At 39.1% G+C, this 22,442-nt stretch overlaps 1 protein-coding gene across 12 annotated transcripts in view; it reads left to right on the forward strand.

Moving 5' to 3' along the window:
- Positions 1-22,442, forward strand: part of TFDP2 (transcription factor Dp-2) — a 189,420-nt gene that overhangs the window by 147,299 nt on the left and 19,679 nt on the right. For 10 of the 12 annotated variants that reach the window (XM_049629769.1, XM_049629767.1, XM_049629775.1 and 7 more), the window contains 3 exons: positions 6,044-6,206; positions 10,096-10,242; positions 13,515-13,583. In XM_049629769.1, the coding sequence (XP_049485726.1) occupies positions 6,044-6,206; positions 10,096-10,242; positions 13,515-13,583 (379 nt within the window). The remainder of the gene's footprint in view (positions 1-6,043; positions 6,207-10,095; positions 10,243-13,514; positions 13,584-22,442) is intronic. The other 2 variants (XM_049629776.1, XM_049629765.1) reach the window with 1 other exon arrangement.

Raw genomic sequence — 22,442 nt, forward strand, 5'->3', positions numbered from 1 at the left:
AGGGGATGGTGTAAATGGGTAAGGGGCATTAAGGAATCTACTCCTGAAATCATTGTGGCACCACCATATGCTAACTAACTTGGATGTAAATTAAACAATAAATAAATTAAAAAATAAATAAATACCAGTTACAGAAAAAGCAAATGTATGACTAATGAATTACTTTAAGGCAAACAGTCTTATAACCATCGCCAGATCAAGAAGTATAACCCAGAAGCCATGTCCCATGCAAATAACTATACCCTCTCTCCTCTATAATTAACCATTATCCCTATTTTTATAGTAATCACTTCCTTGCATTTTTAAATAGTTTTATTACCTAAATGTGCATCCTTTGGCACATTTTAGTCTTGTCCATTTTTTTAAAAAGTTGAGGGATGCCTGGGTGGCTCAGTCAGTTGGGTGCCCGACTTTGGCTGAGGTCGTGATCTCACAGTTCGTGGGTTCGAGCCCTGTGTCGGGTTCTGTGCTGACAGCTCAGAGCCTGGAGCCTGCTTCGGATTCTTTGTCTCCCTCTCTGTCTGCCCTTCCCCTGCTCATGCTCTGTCTCTCTGTCTCTCAAAAATAAATAAAGTTTAAAAAAACAGTTATCTTAAAAAAAAAGTTGTCTTTTATATATAGATTTCCCTTCTGTCCCCTTATTTTCCTTATACTTTAGTTGTTGCAACTAGGCTATTTGTCCTCTGCAGTTTCCCACAGTCTAGATCTTCTTGATTTCATACTCATGTGCATCTCAGTATCTTCCTGTTTTCGGTGTTTCGTGTAGTTTGGCAATAGGATTCAGTGGCTTTGTAGACTGGTGTTTGATCCTTGGCAAGACTATAGATAATGTGTGTTCTTCCATTGTCTCTTTTTTTTTAATTATGGTAACACAACCAGTGTTTAATGGTTATAACTCTTAATTTCTTGTGAGTTGCAGTTAGTGTTATTCTAACTACTGGCACTATTTTTATATAAAGACACTTTCCCTCTTTTACTATTTATTTACCTGCAGGTACAGTTACTATAAGAAAGCAGGATAACTGCTTGACCCCTTTCCTTTTGTTGTAAGTGTTATCATGGAGTTTTGGTTTTGCTGTCTAGTTGTTCTCTTTTTATATGGGGATTTGGAGAGTTTGAAAACTATACTGCTATTGCTGTTTTCCCAGAGTCCCCTATAACTGGTGTGTGTGTGTGTGTGTTATAGTCTATTTGAAATAAATTTATATGTCTTATAAAATCTGTAGATTCCCCTTCTGTATCTATCCTCCCCCCTAACTCCCCTTCTCTCTCCCTCCCTCCCTCTTTTTTTCCCTTACAGATTTTTAATTGAAGAAACCACTTTATGTATCCTAAAGAGAAAGCCTAAAGAGTTTGCTTACTGGGGCACCTGGGTGGCTCAGTTGGTTAAACATCTGACTCTTGGTTTCGGTTGAGGTCATTATCTCACAGTTCCTGAGATGAGCCCCTCACGTCAGACTCCATGCTAAACAGATTGGGATTCTCTCTCCCTCCTTCTCTGCCCTATTTCCTGCTCACACTCATGTGTACTCTCTCTCTCTCTCTCTCTCAAAATAAATACACTTTAAAAAAAAGTTTGCTTATTGCATTCCTGTAGTGTAATTTAACATGTTCTTCTGTCCTTGGTATTACCTTTAAAGTGGCAGTTGGATCTGAAGTCTTTATCAGATTCCAGTTTCACAATAAAGTTATATATTAAGAACAAACACTGGATAGAACAGCTGAAAGGAGAGCAAATACAGAAACAGAAGCACTGGAGTGAAAAACTCAAGTTGAAAAGTTGACTTTGGCAAATAGGCAAATCCATAGCAACAGAGAGTAGAATAGTAGGGGCTAGGGAGTGAGGTATGACTGTCAGTGGGTACAGCATTTCTTTTTAGGGTGAAGAAATTAGATTGTGGTGATGGTTGCATAATTCTTAAAAACCACTGAATTGTATACTTTAAAAAATGGAATTTATGGTATGTGAATTATATTTCAATAAAGCTGTTATCTTTAAAAAAGGAGGTTAGGGGGCGTCTGGGTGGCGCAGTCGGTTAAGCGTCCGACTTCAGCCAGGTCACGATCTCGCGATCCGTGAGTTCGAGCCCCGCGTCGGGCTCTGGGCTGATGGCTCGGAGCCTGGAGCCTGTTTCCGATTCTGTGTCTCCCTCTCTCTCTGCCCCTCCCCCGTTCATGCTTTGTCTCTCTCTGTCCCAAAAATAAATAAAAAAACATTGAAAAAATAAAAATAAAAAAAAAAAAAAAAAAAAAGGAGGTTAGATTTAAAAACAAAGAGGAATACCTAATCCTTTGAGACTGATAGGAAGAAGGTTGGCATGGTACACATGCTGATAAGTTTGTAAGTGACCTATAAGCTCACTTACAAAGTGAGACTTACATATTTAATTATCTATTGAATATATTGATTGGGAAATTCTATTGACATGTCAGACTCTGTATCATTGCTGACCAATAGAAATGTGATTTTTTTTTAATGTTTACTATTTTTGAGAGAGAGACAGAGCACTAGCAGGGGAGGGACAGAGAGAAACACACACAGAATCCGCAGCATGTCCCAGGCTCTGAGCTGCTAGCACAGAAGAGCCTGATGCAGGACTCGAACTCATGAACTGTGAGATCATGACCTTAGTGAAAGTCGGACGCTTAACCAGCTGAGCCACTCAGGTGCCCCACAATAGAAATGTAATAGGAGCCACATGTGACTTTTAATTTTATAATAATTAAAAAAATAAAAAATATGAAATTAATTTTTTAAAGATTTTATTTATTTATTTTTAGTGTCTGGATATTTCTTTTTTTTTAATCCAAGTTAGTTAATATATAGGGTAATAATGATCTCAGGGTAAGATTTTATTTTTAATCTCTACACCCAACATGGGGCTTGAATTCACAAACCCAAGATCAAAAGTTGTGTGCTCTACCAACTGAGCCAGCCAGGCACCCCTGAAGTTAATTTTTATATCTCTTATTTAATCCAGTGTATCTAAAATATTATATTTCAGGGGCACCTGGATGGCTCAGTCAGTTAAGTGTCTGATTCTTGATTTTGGCGCAGGCTATGATCTCATGGTTCATGAGTTTGAGCCCCATGTCAGGCTCCGTGCTGACCGTGAAGAGCCTACTTGGCATATTCTCTCTCTCTCTCTCTCTCTTCTCTCTCTCTCTCTCCCTCCCTCCCTCCCTCCCTCCCTCCCTCTCCCTCCCTCCCTCCCCCACTCACCCACAATCTCTCTCTCCCTCAAAATAAACCTTAAAAAACAAATAAAATATTATATTTCAACATGTAATTAATGTAAAGGTTACTCAGATATTTTACATTGATTTCTCATACAAGCTTTGAAACTCAGTGTGTATTTGATACTTAAAACATATCTCAATTCAGACTTCCCAGATTTCAAGTGCTCAGTAGCTGCGTGTGAGTATACCTAGGTATTGGACTGTGCAGATGAGCAGGTTTAAAATGGAACTCATGAACTTGTTCATGTCTCCTTGATCTCAGTAAATGATGCCTCTTCCTGAGGGTCATTCTCTTATTTCCCTCTTTCTCACCGTTCACATCAGTCACTTCCTTCTACTGATTTTTATCTTTAAAATTTATGCAAAGCCGTCTCTTCTTATCCAACCCTACCAGTTGCCCCAGTTTCAGGACTTGATATTTCTTGCCTGGCTTGCCTCTCAGCTGTTCTTCCTGTCTCTGCTCTTGCCCCTCGTAAGTACATCTTCTACTTTGCAGCCAGAATCTCTGCCTAACTAAAAATCTCACTGTGTCACTCCCCCACTTAACACCTTTAATGTCTTCCCAGTATTTCAGCAGTAGTCTGACCACAGTGAATGGCCACGTGATTCTTTGGGAATTTGGGAAAAAGAAAGTAGATATCCTTACTTCATTCTTTTAAAAAATACATTTAGTCTATTTCTTAAGGTATGTAACACAGAACATGTAAATAATTTATAAATGAATATAATTATACTGGTGGAACGTGATCAAGTGCATGTTTATCTTTGTGGTGATGCTGCTGGTGCTGGTGCTGGTGCTGGTGTTAAGAACACTTAACATGAGATTTACCACTAACAAATTTTTAAGTGTACATTATCATTGACTACCGACACTAGGTTGTATCAGCAGATCTCTAGAACTTGCTCATTTTGCGTAAATGAAACTTTATACCTGTTGAGCAATTCCCTATTTCCCCTTTCCTTCCAGCAAGCACCATTCTGCTCTTTGCCTCTATGTGTTTGACTGTGTGGGACACCTTATACAAGTGGAATCATGCATTATTTGTCCTTCTGTGACTGGCTTAGCATAATGTCCTCCAGGTTCATCCTTGTTTACTGCATATGGCAGGCTTTCATTCTCTTTTGAGGCCAAATAATATTCCACTGTATGTATAAACCATATTTTTTAGTCCATTTATCTACCTATGGACATTGAGGTTGGTTCCATATCTTGGCTATTGTGAATCATGCTGCAGTGAATAGGAGAGAGCAAATGCCTCCTTGAGATCCTGATTTCAATTCTTTTGGATATATACCCAGAAGTGGGATTTCTGGATCATATGGAAATTCTATTTTAAATATTTTGAGGAACCTTCATACTTTTTTCATAGCAACTGTACCATTTTCCATTTGTAAAAGGGTTCTAATTTCTCCATATTTTCACCAACACCTACCTTTTGTTTCTGTCAATTTTTAAACATAGCCATCCTAACAGGTGTGAGGTAATACTTCATTGTGGTTTTGATTTACAGCTCTCTGATGATTAGCAATGTTGAGCACCTTTTCATATAGCTGTTGGCCATTTGTGTGTTTTCTTCAGAGAAGTTTCTATTCATGTCTTTTGCCCATTTTTTAATTTGGATGTGTGGGTTTTTTTGTTAACGAATTGTTGGAATTTTTTAGATATTTTGGATATTGACCCCCTATCAGATAAAGGGTTTGTAAATATTTTCTCCCATTCCATACGTTGCCTTTTCATTTTGTTTATTGCTTTCATTTGGCTTTTACCCCAGCAAGTCTTCCTCCTCTAGGTTAAATGAGATGTCCCTCTTCCTAATTCCCATGAATATTGTAAATAACTGACGTGGCACTTACCTTACTATATTGGAATTCTCTGTCCTTTTAGGTCTGTTTTGTCTTTCTCCCGTCTGCCAAGACTCAGTACTGAGAGAAAGGATTTTGCCTCAATTGTCGTTTGTGTGCTCTAGTCCTTGTTCCAGTTCTTGGCATATAGTTGGCACTCAGAAATTAGTAGAATTAAATTGAACCCCTGAAAATGTTAGTAAGTTATCAAAGTTTGGGCCTAGGCATTAACCAAACTTAAAATAATTGAAGACTTAGATCCGTTATTAATAGTATGACCTCTGTTTGAAAATTTAGTAGATAAATGAAACTGATGAAAGTGGTACTTTTAATTTTAGGTGAAATAGAACTGTAGCATACATAGAATACCAAAAGGTAAGCATGTAAACTCTACTAGGCTAGGCAGTGTTTTTGTCGGTTCCTTTCATGGATTTATTCCTAGTGTGTAGAACAGTACCTGGCACATAATAGTAAGTTACTGGTCAGTAAATACTTGTTGAATAAATGAATGATGTGTGTAGAAAAGCACTCTAACTTCATACTTTATTAAGCTTGTAAGGCAAAAGCATTATAAGTTTATATATAACATTGTAAGTTCAAAAACGTTTCTTCATTTCTAATTCAGTTTAAAATTTACCACTTGAGGGGCACCTGAGTGGCTCAGTTGGTTAAACGTCCGACTTCGTCTCAGGTCATGACCTCGCAGTTCACAAGTTCAAGCCTCACATCGGGCTCTACGCTGACAGTTCAGAGCCTGGAGCCTGCTTTGGATTCTGTGTCTCTTTCTGTCCCTGCCCCTCCCCAATTCACGTTGTGTCTTTCTTTCTCAAAAATAAATAAACAAAAAAAAATTTTTTTTTAATTCTTTAAAATTTACCACTTGAAACAAAAATCAAATTATATTCTCACATTATTTTTTTGTAAAGGAAGTCTCGTGTATAAATATATTTTTTTCTTTTAGTAAACGAAGCAAAAAAGGAGATAAAAATGGAAAAGGCTTGAGACATTTTTCCATGAAAGTGTGTGAGAAAGTTCAGCGGAAAGGTACAACATCATATAATGAAGTGGCTGATGAGCTGGTATCAGAGTTCACCAATTCAAATAACCATTTGGCAGCTGATTCGGTAGGTAGATCATTCCCTTGATGTTGATGTGATGAGTGATGGAACAGTGTATCTCTGGGGTGACTGTGTCCTTGATTTAAGGACTCAGACAAGCTAGGGAATCCCCAACTCCTTTACTTGAAGGTTTCATATTGTCTTCTGGGGAGTTCTTTTGTTGTTGACTTTTTGTTTGTTTTGTTTTAGAAAGGATTCTTTTATTATATATTTAAACATAAAGATGAACATGTATTTTTAAAACATAGTTTTGGGGGTTACAAAAGGAATATTTATATTTGAATGACTTTGGAGATGTTTCTGAGTCCTTTAGTGTTTCTTCTATGTCCAAGTCAATTAGAAAATTTTGTCTTGTTTTTCATTGAAAAAATAATAGATGAACATGTCTATTAAAAACTCAGTTGTGGGCGCCTGGGTGGCTCAGTAAGTTAAGCTTCCAACTTCGGCTCAGGTCATGATCTCACAGTTTGTGAGTTCCAGCTCCACATCGGGATCTGTGCTGACAGCTCAGAGCCTGGTGCCTGATTCAGATTCTCTGTCTCCCTCTCTTCCTACACTCCCCCACTCACACTTTGTCTCTCTCAAAAAGAAATAAGCATTAAAAAAATTTCTTTCTCTCTTAGATTCAGTTTGGTGTTTTATATATTCTTAGGAAATCTTCCATTTCATTCGTGTTCTCAAAATTATTTGCAGGGGCACCTGGGTGGCTCAGTCACTTAAGCTTCCGACTTCACCTCAGGTCATGATCTTGAGGTTTGTGAGTTCAGTTGTATCTCCCTCTCTCTCTCCCCCTCCCTGGTTCATGCTGTGTCTCACTCTCTCAAAAGTAAATAAACATTAATTTTTTAAAAAATTTTCAAAAATTATTTGCAGTTATTTTTCCCAACAAACCATCTCTTGAATTTGTACTGACCCTCCTCTTTTGCAGTTAATTTCTTTTTTTAATCTTCATTTAATATTCTCTTGTCTTTCCTGAAGTTACTTTTGTTACTTTTCTACCCTATAGACTCTGATGTATACTTTATTTACTTTTATTATTTTTGTTTAGTAATGAAAATCTTTATGGCTGTGACTTTTCCTCTTGTGCGCTGCTTTAGCCATATCCCATTGATTCTGATATAATGTTCTACTTTAGATATTCTGCAACTTTGGTTTTAATTTCCTCTCTGACCTAAGAATGGCATTAGAATTTTTATAGTTCCAGGTGATAGGGAATTTTGTTTGTTTGTCTGAATTTTCACTTTTATTACCTGTGTTCAGAGACTGTGAGTGGAACTATTTATATTTTTTGGATCACTTTGAGATTTTTCTTGTGAGCCATTAGATGTTTCTTTTCTCTGGCATCTGTAGAGAAGATATATGGCATTCTGATTCTGAGTGAAAGTGAAAGTTCTCAAAATGTTCTACAAGACCCTATGTGACCTGGCCCATTACCTCTCTGATCTCATCTGCTACTATGCACTATCTCAGTTACTACACAATAGCATACATAACATTTCTTTCATTTTTCTCCAAACTTTTTTTTTTAACATTTATTCATTTTTGAGAGAGAGAGAGAGACAGACAGACAGATCATGAGCGGGGAAGGAACAGAGAGAGAGGGAGACACAGAATCTGAAGCAGGCTCTAGGCTCTGAGCTGTCAGCACAGGGCCCGACGTGAGGCTTGAACTCACGGACTGCGAGATCATGACCTGAGCTGAAGTCAAAGTCTTAACCGACTGAGCCACCCAGGCGCCCCTCTTTCATTTTTCTTAATTAAAAAAAATCAGAAATGGATATTGAATTCAATCAAATTCTGTATAATTTCCTGAAAATTTAGGAGTTTTACACTGGTCATGAATGAGATTGGTGGGTTTTTTATTTTTTTGTTTTGGGGTGACTATGCCAGATATGCTCCTTATGAGACTATTACACTAGCTATTTCCTTTGTCTGAGTCTCTTTGCTAAGGAGCCATATGGTTTTTCTCCTCCAGTTTTCACTCAGATGTCACTGTCCGGAGGCATTTTTTCTTAACATGTTTCATCATCCAACATACATTTTTACTAACCATCCCTATCCTCACCCCTGAATAGAAGCAAGGGTTGGGTTTTTTTCTATTCCCTTCTGCATTATTTTTTTTGATAATTTGGAAGATTTGTAGTCTTTAGTTCTTTAGTTGATTATCTTTATAACTTTAAGTAACTTCAATATTTGATTTCTTTTGTTTGTTATCACCTGTACCAGTATGTTGATTATAGAGAGGAAAAAGTTAATATATTTATATGTACTTATATCTCCTATTTTTCCTCTCTACCACAGGATTCAGATTGACTATATTCGTGATAATTGTTAAAAGAATAATATTATTATGGTTGTTATTATGACTTTAAATGAATATATTGTGCCAAACCTCTATTATTAGTTAGTTCATCTGTCTGAATAGTTCATCTGTGTTGAATCCCAAACCCTTTAAAATATCAAGGAGAACATAAGCAGACTTAATTTGTTGCCTCTTCCTCATATTTTTAACTATATTATTGTTATTTTTTTTTTAATTTTTTTTTTAATGTTTATTTATTTTTGAGACAGAGAGAGACAGAGCATGAACGGGGGAGGGTCAGAGAGAGAGGGAGACACAGAATCTGAAACAGGCCCCAGGCTCTGAGTTGTCAGCACAGAGCCTGACGCAGGGCTTGAACTCACGGACCGCGAGATCATGACCTGAGCTGAAGCCGGATGCCTAACCGACTGAGCCACCCGGGCGCCCCAATATTATTGTTATTTCTAAAGTGTCAGAATTTCAGGGTTTTTTTAAGTTTATTTATTTATTTTGAGAGAGAGAGAGAGAGAGTGCGCGCACAAGCTGGGAAGGGGCAGAAAGAGAGACAGAATTCCGAGCTGGCTATACGCTGTCAGCACAGAGCCCAACATGGGACTCAAACTCACAGTCCATGAGATCATGACCTGAGCTGAAATCGAGAGTCAAATGCTTAAGTGACTGAGCCACCCAGGTGCCCCTACAGTGTCAGGAATTCTAATATTTACACTCAGTTCTATAACTTAAATCTCCTATTTATATAAGTTTAGTTCTGTACTTAAACGGATTCAGTATACTCCAGCATCCTTTATTATCATGGCATTTGATTGGATTTTGTTCTTAGGAACTGCTTGTCCACAATAAAATGGACTTTTTCCACAATCTAAGTTGAAAAAGTCTCTTTCACTGAGAAAATCTTGCTGCCATTAAAAACAAAACAAAAAATCAGCTGAAGTAAACAGTGTGTTTTAGTGCTCTACGTAATGATGTTTTGTGCAAGTTCCCTATTTTCATTGTAGACTAGTAACAGTTTGCAGATCGGTACTAGTCCTTGGACCACATACTTGAAAGCACTGTTCACCTAGAGCTTGAAACATGCATTCTTTTCAGAGTCTAATATCCTCCCAGACAATGCAGGGTTTCAGCCCACTTTAACATTACCCCTCTGATATACATACTGTTGTCATGTATGTTAGTTCTATATATATTCTTGATTCCACAAGATGTATTGTTTTATACAATGAGGTTAATTGAGATATACCCACAGATTTACCTTTCAAGTGGTCTTCATTCCATACTGTGTCTCCAAACTCCCATCTTAGATCCCATCCATCTTTATTCTGCTTAAAGAAGGCCCTTTAGTGTTTCTTAATTTAGATCTGTAGGTGTCATAATCTTTATTTTTTAGATTGTTTTATGTTTTAGATTGTTAGGAAGTATCTTTATCTCTACTTTTGAAGGGTATTTTACTGGCTATGGAATTCTTTAAGCACTCTAAAGATACAATAATAATAATAATATTAGTTAAATATCTTAATATCCTGTGACTATATCTTAACCCTTGGAGTTTATCACTCATTAAAAATTATTTTTTAGCAGGCCTATGACCAGAAGAATATTAGGAGAAGAGTTTATGATGCTTTAAATGTGCTAATGGCAATGAACATAATTTCAAAGGAAAAGAAAGAAATCAAGTGGATTGGTCTGCCTACCAATTCTGCTCAGGAATGTCAAAATCTTGAGGTAAGTGAGCAAAATCTGTTTATAGATAGTAGTTTGCTTTATTTTACAAGGCATTTTAATTTAGAAATACATATAATATTAAAATATTTCTAATTGTACATGTATACTATGCCTTTTTTTTCCTTTTCTTTTTAAGCAGACTCTTCTGTGCAGGATTTTAGAACTAGAAGGAGATTTAGAAAGATGTATAGTTTGACTGAATTCCTGATAAAACTGAGGGACATAGAAATTAAATGACTTGATTTTTACTGTTTCTTAGAGAAGATACTTACTTTATTATAGTTTAATTCTGAGCACTCTATACAATAGATTTTTGATAATTCATGAATAGAGATAATATTTGATGAAATGCTTGCTATATAGATCCCCCTCCCCAAAATAAATAGGATCAAACTGGCTGTTTACTTCTTGTGTTTAAACTTTTATCTTTGATGCATAGGGGCACTTGTACCTCAATGTTTATAGCAGCACTCTCAACAATAGCCAAATGATGGAAAGAGCCTAAATGTCCATCAACTGATGAATGGATAAAGAAATTGTGGTTTATATACCCAATGGAGTACTATGTGGCAATGAGAAAGAATGAAATATGGCCCTTTGTAGCAACGTATATGGAACTGGAGAGTGTTACACTAAGTGAAATAAGCCATACAGAGAAAGACAGATACCATATGGTTTCGCTCTTATGTGGATCCTGAGAAACTTAACAGGAACCCATGGGGGAGGGGAAGGAAAAAAAAAAAGAGAGAGGTTAGAGTGGGAGAGAGCCAAAGCATAAGAGACTCTTAAAAAATGAGAGCAAACTGAGGGCTGATGGGGGGTGGGAGGGAGGGGAGGGGGGGTGATGAGTATTGAAGAGGGCACCTTTTGGGATGAGCACTGGGTGTTGTATGGAAACCAATTTGACAATAAATTTCATATATTAAAAAAAAAAAAAAAAGTAAGAAAAATAAATAAATAAATAAACTTTTATCTTTGACCCTAGAATCAGTAACAACCAGATGGTATTTCATTGGTATCTTTATCACAAAGGATACAATGTTCAGCTTGCATGAATTTTGGGATGATGTTTGCAGAAACATTTTTATTCCATTAACTTTAATCATTATAGAAAATCTGTCCTATATGAGCATGTGCCCCAACCTACTGATTTTAAATTGGTTTGACATAATTGTACTATCATGGCCATAAATTGAGGTTACCTATAGTTTCTGGAAATAAATATGGTCAGTTTCATGTTTTTCTCCATCCCTTTTTCCCCTCAGCAAATCAACTTATTTGGTATTATTATACTTGTAGATGGAGAAATTAGACATTCATCAAAAGTTATGGGATGTTATACATACACTACAGTGGAAATGACCTCTCTTTCTCTTTCTCATGCAGTGGAATCTGAGGATCATTTTTATTACCAGTAATATTAAGCTGATAACAAAGACTCAATAAGCAAAAATCTTTTAGCAGTTCTTGCATGTTTACCCAAAGATTATATGAGACAAAATCTCTGACCCCAGGAGCTTTCATTCTGATAAAAGGAATAATAGTCAAAAGGAGTTACCAAAACTGATTGATTACTCCTGTGAAAGACATATATGTACAGATGCTCTGGAAAGGGAGATAATGGAGGGCTTTTCAAGGAAAGAAGAAAATCGCCGGGCTCAGTTATGAGGGAGATGTAGGTGTTTGCCCAGAGGCTTAGGGCAGGGAGGGCCTTCCAGAGGCCCCGCATGGGCTGTTCACAGCTGGGTGTGAGCAGAGTGCAGGCAGGGCTAAAGGAGATAGCTTTCTAAGTGTGAGGCTTTGGGACTTGATCCTGTAAGCAGTGGGAAGAATTATAAAGAAGGCTGATAGGACACATTCTAAGGCATCACCCTGCTGGTGGGTTGAACTGATGGAAGTTGAACTGATGGAAGATGAGGAGGGAAACTGAGGGGGTGGATTGGAGATGTTTTGAGTCAAGTCAGTGGCCTGAAGTTGGAGAAATGTTTTAGAGGTAGAATCGATACATCTTGGCCTGGTGTTAGATGGGGGGCATGAGAGGCAGGTAGTGGCTTGGCCTGGCCTGTCCCAGCTGTAGATACAGATACAAAGTCCTACAACATCTTTTCAGATATGGAAAGCCACACAGATTTTCGAGTGAATGTTAAGTAATTTAGGATGAAAGTGGTATAGTGGTTAGATGAGAGGATGCTCCCGGTGCATACTAGAGTAGATACAGAGCAAATAAGAAACAAGCTTGTCATTAAAAAAAAGAGGAGGTGGGGAGCACCTGGGTGGCTCAGTCAATTGAGCACCCAACTTTGGCTCAGGACATGACCTCACATTTTGGGAGTTTGAGCCCTGTGTCGGGCTCTCTGCTGTCAGCTCAGAGCCCACTTCAGATCCTTTCTCTCTCTCTCTCTCTCTCTCTCTCTCTGCCCCTCCCCCATTCATTCATTCTCTCTCTCTCAAAAATAAATTTTTTTTTAAAAGGAAACATGGTTGGAATAGACAAGAAAAATGTTATATTTGATGTCATTGACTTTTGCCCAAAGACACAGTGAGGAAGTCATCTGAGAGAAAATTCAGAAAGAGTGAGGAAAATAATGGTTGTGTGAAGCTGGGAAATTTGCCCCATAAGCATGTTCCTTACTACAGGTTGGAATTGTGTATTGAATATGCAGGCTAACTGTATTAGAAGCTATGCCCACTTAAAAGTCAGTTAAACTGTGATCTTAAATGAGATCTTCCCTGATTCTTTAGGTTGGGGGCTAATGTAGCAAAGTAATTAATAGAGTCTCTGGAACCAGGTGGCTTAGGTTCAAATCCTGCCTCTTTCCACTTAATAATTACGTGACCTTTGGCAGTTCCTTAACCCTCGACACCTCCGTTTCTTTACATGCAAAACGCAGTACTTCTTACTTCATAGGGTTTTGTGAAGATGAATTAAGATAATGTGTGTAAAGTGCTTGGTTGAGTTGCTGGCACCTAGAGTAAGTATTCACTAAATGTTAGCTATTACTCTGATTAGAACTTGAGTAACAAATAGCGACAAGTACTGCATGCCAAGTATTCGTTAAGTGGATGGATGTCATTATAGATAATAGTTGCCACAATTCTGCTATCATGCCTACTTGCTTACCCTAACCCTAACCCTGCTCCTCAGTAATGATATTGCTAGTTAAAATGGATGGAGGTTGAAGGAAAATTCTTGATAACTCAGATAACTGAAAGGTAGGCAGTACTTTATACTCCACGTATGCTCATGTTCTTTCATAACCCATGTTTTAAAGATCGAGAAGCAGAGGCGGATAGAACGGATAAAGCAGAAGCGGGCCCAGCTGCAAGAACTTCTGCTGCAGGTAAAAATGTCGGGATAGTTTTCATTCTCTTCCCTGCCTGTATTCTGCTGCTCTGCTTACTTGCTTTTAGAGTCAGTGTTTAATACTTTGGGTGCCTTGAGTAGTGTCTGATGGTACCACATTAGGGCAACCCCTCCACATCTGAGCTCACCACCATCTCCATGGTCTAGCTTTATGAAGGTTCCACCTCTCACCATCATCATGGCTCCCTGGCAGCTCACCTGCCCTGTGTGTGACTTATATATGCAACAGTTTACTTTTGATACTTATTCTTACTCTGAACAGAAACCGTATCAGGAGTCCTTTCCTGTGTGTTTATCATGTTAGCCCTGATTTGGAATGTCAAGAAGTAAGACTGCTTACACTTCAGGCACTTTGAGTAAAATAATCAAATCCACCTGTCATACTTATTATCTGTAAATAATAGAATAACATGTAATGATTCAGTAAGCTTCGTAGAAATACCAAAAGCTAAAATGCCTTTCTTTTAAGAAAGTTAACTTTTATAGTGTAATAAGGATCCCTATATTTATACTGTTTTGGATAATTGCCTGGAATTTGAAATTTTTTTCAATATAATAGAGCCAATGTATAAAGTCATGTGAAGTAGAATCACATGTAATTTTTTTTAATTTTATTTTTGGTAATTGCAGTTGCTATGAAAATTCACTTTGAGTAGTACACTGGGGTCATTTTCAGTGCAATCAGAAACCCTTTTTAAAATGACCCAGAGGGTCTTTATGCTTTTTTTTTTTTATCAGCAAATTGTCTGTATATGAAGAGTTTTCAACCACTCATAAAATCCACTTTGATTTGACAACGGTTAGATCCTATTTAATTTTTGATGTAATCCACTTTTCAGAAATAAAGGTAACAAGTTACCAAATATCGTAGCAGGTTTTTTTTCTAAAGCACTCCCTTTGTCTAATGGACAGAATATGGTTAGGTATTTTTAAATACTCCACATTTTTGTTTTTCACTTTCTAGATGCTAATATTTGTTCATTTGTTTCACGTTCATGATACACGAGAGCAGCAAGAGAAGACCGTTGAGCCCTTGCAGGGGCCTATGTGTAATCTGAGAAGGAAATAGGAAAGGAAGTAGGTCCGGGAGAGGAATAGCCCCAGACAGAGCAGAGATTGCCCAAACACAGCAAGCCCCGGAGGTGATGTTTCCACCCTGATTAGGCCATTTCTTTCTTCCTTATTGTTCCTTGTCTGCTTTTCACACCGAACCCCATTGGACCTACCTGAGGAGCTAGTGCTGGAGCAAGCATTTTATGTATTTTTCGTACGGGATTTCCAAATAAGGTTGTATTTGAAGAGTGTATTCTGGGAGCGCCTGGGTGGCTCAGTCGGTTAAGTGCCCGATTTCACTCAGGTCAGGATCTCACAGTTCGTGAGTTTGAGCCCTGCATCAGGCTCTGTGCTGACAGCTCACAGCCTGGAGCCTGCTTCAGATTCTGTCTCCCTCTCTCTCCGCCCCTCCCCCGCTCACACTCTCTCTCTTTCTCTCAAAAATAAACAAACATTAAAAAAAAATTTGAGGCTTCTGGGAAGATGGCAGCATAGGAGGACGCTGAGCTCACTGCGTCCTGCGGATCACTTAGATTCCACCCACACCTGCCTAAATAACCCAGAAAATTGCCAGAAGACTAGCAGAACGGATTCTCTGGAGGCAAGCGTAGACGAGAGTCCACGGAAGAGGGTAGGAAGGGCCGAGAGGCGGTGTGCGCTCCACGGACTGGCAGGAGGGAGCCGGGACGGAGGGGCAGCCCGCCAGCCAAGCAGAGCCCCCGAGTCTGGCCTGCAAAGGCGGAGGGGCCGGATGGAGTGTGTTCTGACAAGTGGGACTTAACATCTGGAAGGTTATAAGTTAACAGCTCTGCTCAGAGAACAGGAGGGCTGGAGGACAATGGGAGGGAGAGTTGTTGAGCCCCGGATGACAAAGTGCAGCTTGGTGGGGAACAAAGGCGTTCGCCAGCGCCACCTCCCTCGCCCATCCCCCAGCCAAAATCCCAAGGGAACCAGTTCCTGCCAGGGAACTTGCTTGCACTGCACAAACACCGAACACAGAAGCTGTGCTTCTGCGGATCCATCCCTCCAGCGGCGGGTCTGACTCCCTCCCTGTGCCGCAGGGCCCCTCCCAAAGCGGATCACCTAAGGAAAAGCCAGCTGAGCCTGCCCCTCCCACCCCTGTGCACCTTGCCGATCCACCCCAGCTAATATGCCAGATCCCCAGCACCACAAACCTGGCAGTGTGCAAGTAGCCCAGATGGGCCACGCTACCCCACAGTGAATCCCGCCCCTAGGAGAGGGGAAGAGAAGGCACACACCAGTCTGACTGTGGCCCCAGCGGTGGGCTGTGGGCAGACATTAGGTCTGACTGTGGCCCCGCCCACCAATGGAAGTTATTCAAGACAGCACAGGGGAAGTGCCCCACAGTCCTGCACCACTCCAGGGACTATCCAAAATGACAAAACAGAAGAATTCTCCTCAAAAAAAATCCTGGAAATAACGACAGCTAATGAACTGATCAAAAAGGATTTAAACAATATAACAGAAAGTGAATTTAGAATAATAGTCATAAAATTAATCACTGGGCTTGAAAACAGTATAAAGGACAGCAGAGATTCTATTGCTACAGAGATTAAGGGACTAAGGAACAGCCAGGAGGAGCTAAAAAAATGCTATTAATGATCTGCAAAATAAAATGGAGACAACCACGGCTCGGATTGAAGAGGCAGAGGAGAGAATAGGTGAACTAGAAGATAAAATTATGGAAAAAGAAGAAGCTGAGAAAAAGATAAAAAAATCCAGGAGTATGAGGGGAAAATTAGAGAACTAAGTGATGCACTAAAGAGAAATAATCTATGCATAATTGGGATTCCAGAGAAGGAAGAGAGAGGGAAAGGTGCTGAAGGTGTACTTGAAGAAATAATAGCTGAGAACTTCCCTGATCTGGGGAAGGAAAAAGGCATTGAAATCCAAGAGGCACAAAGAAATCCCTTCAGACGTAACTTGAATCTATCTTCTGCACGACAATATCATAGTGAAACTGGCAAAATACAAGGATAAAGAGAAAATTCTGAGAGCAGCTAGGGATAAACGTGCTCTAACATATAAAGGGAGATCTATAAGACTCGTGACCGATCTCTCTGCTGACACTTGGCAGGCCAGAAAGGAATGGCAGGAAATCTTCCATGTGATGAACAGAAAAAATATGCAGCCGAGAATCCTTTATCCAACAAGTCTGTCATTTAGAATAGAAGGAGAGATAAAGGTCTTCCCAAACAAACAAAAACTGAAGGAACTCGTCACCACTAAACCAGCCCTACAAGAGATCCTAAGGGGGACCCTGTGAGACAAAGTACCAGAGACATTGCTACAAGCATGAAACCTACGGACATCACAATGGCTCTAAACCCATATCTTTCTATAATAACACTGAATGTAAATGGACTGAATGCGCCAACCAAAAGACATAGGGTATCAGAATGGATAAAAAAACAAGACCCATCTATTTGCTGTCTACAAGAGACTCATTTTAGACCTGAGGACACCTTCAGATTGAGAGTGAGGGGATGGAGAACTATTTATCATGCCACTGGAAGTCAAAAGAAAGCTGGAGTAGCCATACTTATATCAGAGAAACTAGACTTTAAATTAAAGGCTGTAACAAGAGATGAAGAAGGGCATTATATAATAATCACAAGGTCTATCCATCAGGAAGAGCTAACAATTATAAATGTCTATGCACCAAATACAGGAGCCCCCAAATATAAACAATTACTCACAAACATAAGCAACCTTATTGATAAGAATTTGGTAATTGCAGGGGACTTTAACACTCCACTTACAGAAATGGATAGATCATCTAGACACACAGTCAATAAAGAAACAAGGGCCCTGAATGATATATTGGATCACATGGACTTGACAGATACATTTAGAACTCTGCATCCCAAAGCAACAGAATATACTTTCTTCTAGAGTGCACATGGAACCTTCTCCAAGATAGATCACATACTGGGTCACAAAACAGCCCTTCATAAGTATACAAGAATTGAAATTATACCATGCATACTTTCAGACCACAATGCTATGAAGCTTGAAATCAACCACAGGAAAAAGTCTGGAAAACCTCCAAAAGCATGGAGGTTAAAGAACACCCTACTAAAGAATGAGTGGGTCAACCAGGCAATTAGAGAATAAATTAAGAAATATATGGAAACAAATGAAAATGAAAATACAACAATCCAAACGCTTTGGGATGCAGCGAAGGCAGTCCTGAGAGGAAAATACATTGCAATCCAGGCCTATCTCAAGAAACAAGAAAAATCCCAAATACAAAATCTAACAGCACACCTAAAGGAACTAGAAGCAGAACAGCAAAGACACTCCAAACCCAGCAGAAGAAGAGAAATAATAAAGATCAGAGAAGAAATAAACAATATAGAATCTAAAAAAACCGTAGAGCAGATCAACGAGACCAACAGTTGGTTTTTTGAAAAAATAAAATTGACAAACCTCTAGCCAGGCTTCTCAAAAAGAAAAGGGAGATGACCCAAATAGATAAAATCATGAATGAAAATGGAATTATTACAACCAGTCCCTCAGAAATACAAGCAATTATTAGGGAATACTATGAAAAATTATATGCCAACAAACTGGACAACCTGGAAGAAATGGACAAATTCCTAAACACCCACACACTTCCAAAACTCAATCAGGAGGAAATAGAAAGCTTGAACAGACCCATAACCAGCGAAGAAATTGAATCAGTCATCAAAAATCTCCCAACAAATAAGAATCCAGGACCAGATGGCTTCCCAGGGGAGTTCTACCAGACGTTTAAAGCAGAGATAATACCTATCCTTCTCAAGCTATTCCAAAAAATAGAAAGGGAAGAAAAACTTCCAGACTCATTCTATGAAGCCAGTATTACTTTGATTCCTAAATCAGACAGAGACCCATTAAAAAAAGAGAACTACAGGCCAATATCCCTGATGAATATGGATGCAAAAATTCTCAATAAGATACTAGCAAATCGAATTCAACAGCATATAAAAAGAATTATTCACCATGATCAAGTGGGATTCATTCCTGGGCTGCAGGGCTAGTTCAACATTCGCAAATCAATCAACATGATACATCACATTAATAAAAGAAAAGATAAGAACCATATGATCCTGGCAATCGATGCAGAAAAGGCATTTGACAAAATTCAGCAACGTTTCTTAATAAAAACCCTCGAGAAGTTCGGGATAGAAGGAACATACTTAAACATCATAAAAGCCATTTATGAAAAGCCCACAGCTAACATCATCCTCAATGGGGAAAAACTGAGAGCTTTTTCCCTGAGATCAGGAACACGACAGGGAGGTCCACTCTCATCGCTGTTGTTTAACATAGTGTTGGAAGTTCTAGCATTAGCAATCAGACAACAAAAGGAAATCAAAGGCATCAAAATTGGCAAAGATGAAGTCAAGCTTTCACTTTTTGCAGATGACACGATATTATACATGGAAAATCCAATAGACTCCACCAAAAGTCTGCTAGAACTGATACATGAATTTTGCAAAGTTGCAGGATACAAAATCAATGTACAGAAATCAGTTGCATTCTTATACACTAATAATGAAGCAACAGAAAGACAAATAAAGAAACTGATCCCATTCACAGTTGCACCAAGAAGTATAAAATACCTAGGGATAAATCTAACCAAAGATGTAAAAGATCTGTATGCTGAAAACTATAGAAAGCTTATGAAGGAAATTGAAGAAGATATAAAGAAATGGAAAAACATTCCGTGCTCATGGATTGGAAGAAGAAATATTGTCAAAATGTCAATACTACCCAAAGCTATCTACACATTCAATGCAATCCCAATCAAAATGGCACCAGCATTCTTCTTGAAGCTACAACAAGCAATCCTAAAATTCATATGGAACCACAAAAGGCCCCGAATAGCCAAAGTAATTTTGAAGAAGAAGACCAAAGCAGGAGGCATCACAATCCCAGATTTTAGCCTCTGCTACAAAGCTGTAATCATCAAGACAGCATGGTATTGGCACAAAAACAGACACATAGACCAATAGAATAGAATAGAAACCCTAGAACTAGACCAACAAACATATGGCCAACTAATCTTTGACAAAGCAGGAAAGAACACCCAATGGAAAAAAGACAGTCTCTTTAACAAATGGTGCTGGGAGAACTGAACAGCAACATGCAGAAGATTGAAACTAGACCACTTTCTTATACCATTCACAAAAATAAACTCAACATGGATAAAGGACCTGAATATGAGGCAGGAAACGATCAAAACCCTAGAGGAGAAAGCAGGAAAAGACCTCTCTGACCTCAGCCGTAGCAATTTCTTACTCGACACATCCCCAAAGGCAAGGGAATTAACGGCAAAAATGAACTACTTGGACCTTATGAAGATAAAAAGCTTCTGCACTGCAAAGGAAACAACCAACAAAACTAAAAGGCAACCAACGGAATGGGAAAAGATATTTGCAGATGACATATCGGACAAAGGGCTAATATCCAAAATCTATAAAGAGCTCACCAAACTCCACACCCGAAAAACAAATAACCCAGTGAAGAAATGGGCAGAAAACAGGAATCGACACTTCTCTAAAGAAGACATCCGGATGGCCAACAGGCACATGAAAAGATGCTCAACGTCGCTCCTCATCAGGGAAATACAAATCAAAACCACACTCAGATATCACCTCACGCCAGTCAGAGTGGCCAAAAAGAACAAATCAGGAGACTATAGATGCTGGAGAGGATGTGGAGAAACGGGAACCCTCTTGCACAGTTGGTGGGAATGCAAACTGGTGCAGCCGCTCTGGAAAACAGTGTGGAGATTCCTCAAAAAATTAAAATAGACCTACCCTATGACCCAGCAATAGCACTGCTAGGAATTTACCCAAGGGATACAGGAGTACTGATGCATAGGGTCACTTGTACCCCGATGTTTATAGCAGCACTCTCAACAATAGCTAAATTATGGAAAGAGCCTAAATGTCCATCCACTGATGAATGGATAAAGAAATTGTGGTTTATATACACAATGGAGTACTACGTGGCCATGAGAAAGAATGAAATATGGCCTTTGTAGCAACGTGGATGGAACTGGAGAGTGTTACGCTAAGTGAAATAAGCCATACAGAGAAAGACAGATACCATGTTTTCACTCTTATGTGGATCCTGAGAAACTTAACAGAAACTCATGGGGGAGGGGAAGGAAAAAAAAAAAAAAGAGGTTAGAGTGGGAGAGAGCCAAAGCATAAGAGACTCTTAAAAACTGAGAACAAACTGAGGGTTGATGGGGGGGGTGAGAGGGAGGGGAGGGTGGGTGATGGGTATTGAGGAGGGCACCTTTTGGGATGAGCACTGGGTGTTGTATGGAAACCAATTTGACAATAAATTTCATATATTGAAAAAAAAATTTGAAGAGAGTGTTCTACAGCTTAAAAGAAAATAAAAAACAAACTTGAAAGCTGACGGTTTATTCCTGTGCTCCTCCTTGTGGCATTCTGCCTTCTGAGATCTGGCCTGCCAGGCACTGGCTTCTAACCCACACTGTCACTTTCTCTCCCCAACTGCCTGTGCTGTCCCTGTCGCTGCACTGTTTCCCACTAGCTCACAGTCTCTCACCTCTGTGCCATGTCTTCTTTAGATTTCCTCAAAACCTTCATGGAACATTTTGGAGCTTGCTTTTTGACATAATGTTACTAAAAAAACCTTTTTTTTTAGTATGCCTGTAATTATCTATTTATCAGTAAGAATGGTACTAGGCACAATCACCCTCAGGTATGTGGGACGTTTACATCCCTAGATAGCCTTCATAAAGAATGAAGTTGAGGGGTGCCTCGGTGGCTCAGTTGGTTAGGAATCTGACTTACTCTCAGGTCATGATCTCACAGTTTGTGAGTTTGAGCCCCGAACTCTCTCTCTGGCCCTCCCCTGCTTGTTGTCTCTCTCTCAAAATAAATAAATAAACTTAAAAAAAAATAAAAAGAATCAAATTGAATATTTTTTCGTCTGCCTATCTTTGTACAGTGAACACTATTATTTTTAATGTTTATTTATTTTTGAGAGAGAGACAGAATGTGAGTGGGGGAAGGAGCAGAGAGAGAGGGAGTCACAGAATCAGAAACAGGCTCCAGGCTCTGAGCTGTCAGCACAGAGCCCGATGCGGGGCTTGAACTCACGGACCACGAGATCATGACCTGAGCTGAAGTCGGACGCTTAACCAACTGAGCCACCCAGGTGCCCAAGTGAAAAAGTACTATCTGGTCTTCTGGTAGACAGACATACAGCTTATTTCCTGCTAGTGTTTTGTTTTTCTCTCCTTCATCAAATAACATTCATGAAGTTGTCATAGAAAGTAAATTAAACACATGCCTGAACATTAATAATTTGCCATGGCAAAGCTAGCTTGATTTTTAAGAAGTTAATGTCACACTTCACTGACCTCACGTGACACAGGTAAGTTCTACTTACCTGCCACCACCTCTCATTTATCCTTGGAAGTGTAGGAGAGGAATGGCCTGAGTAAATTACACCTATAAGTAATCCAGATATCCTGCTCTCATCCATACAATTGTCCTTACCAGCCCTGAAACCTTTTCCAGGACCTGGTAATAGTGCACAACAAAATGAATGTCTGAACACACCTGAAACTGTTCAGCCTCTGAAATTGCTGTTAATGAGCCTGGAAAAGAACAAAAGGCTGAAGGAAATCAATCAAAGGGCAACAAATAAGGAAATCAGTCCAAAACAAATGGGAGTTGATTCTTCTTTTTTCTATCAAAGTAACATTGTGTATGTTATTACTGCT

The sequence above is a fragment of the Panthera uncia genome, chromosome C2 (genome assembly GCF_023721935.1).
Source record: "Panthera uncia isolate 11264 chromosome C2, Puncia_PCG_1.0, whole genome shotgun sequence".
NCBI classification, from domain to species: domain Eukaryota; kingdom Metazoa; phylum Chordata; class Mammalia; order Carnivora; family Felidae; genus Panthera; species Panthera uncia.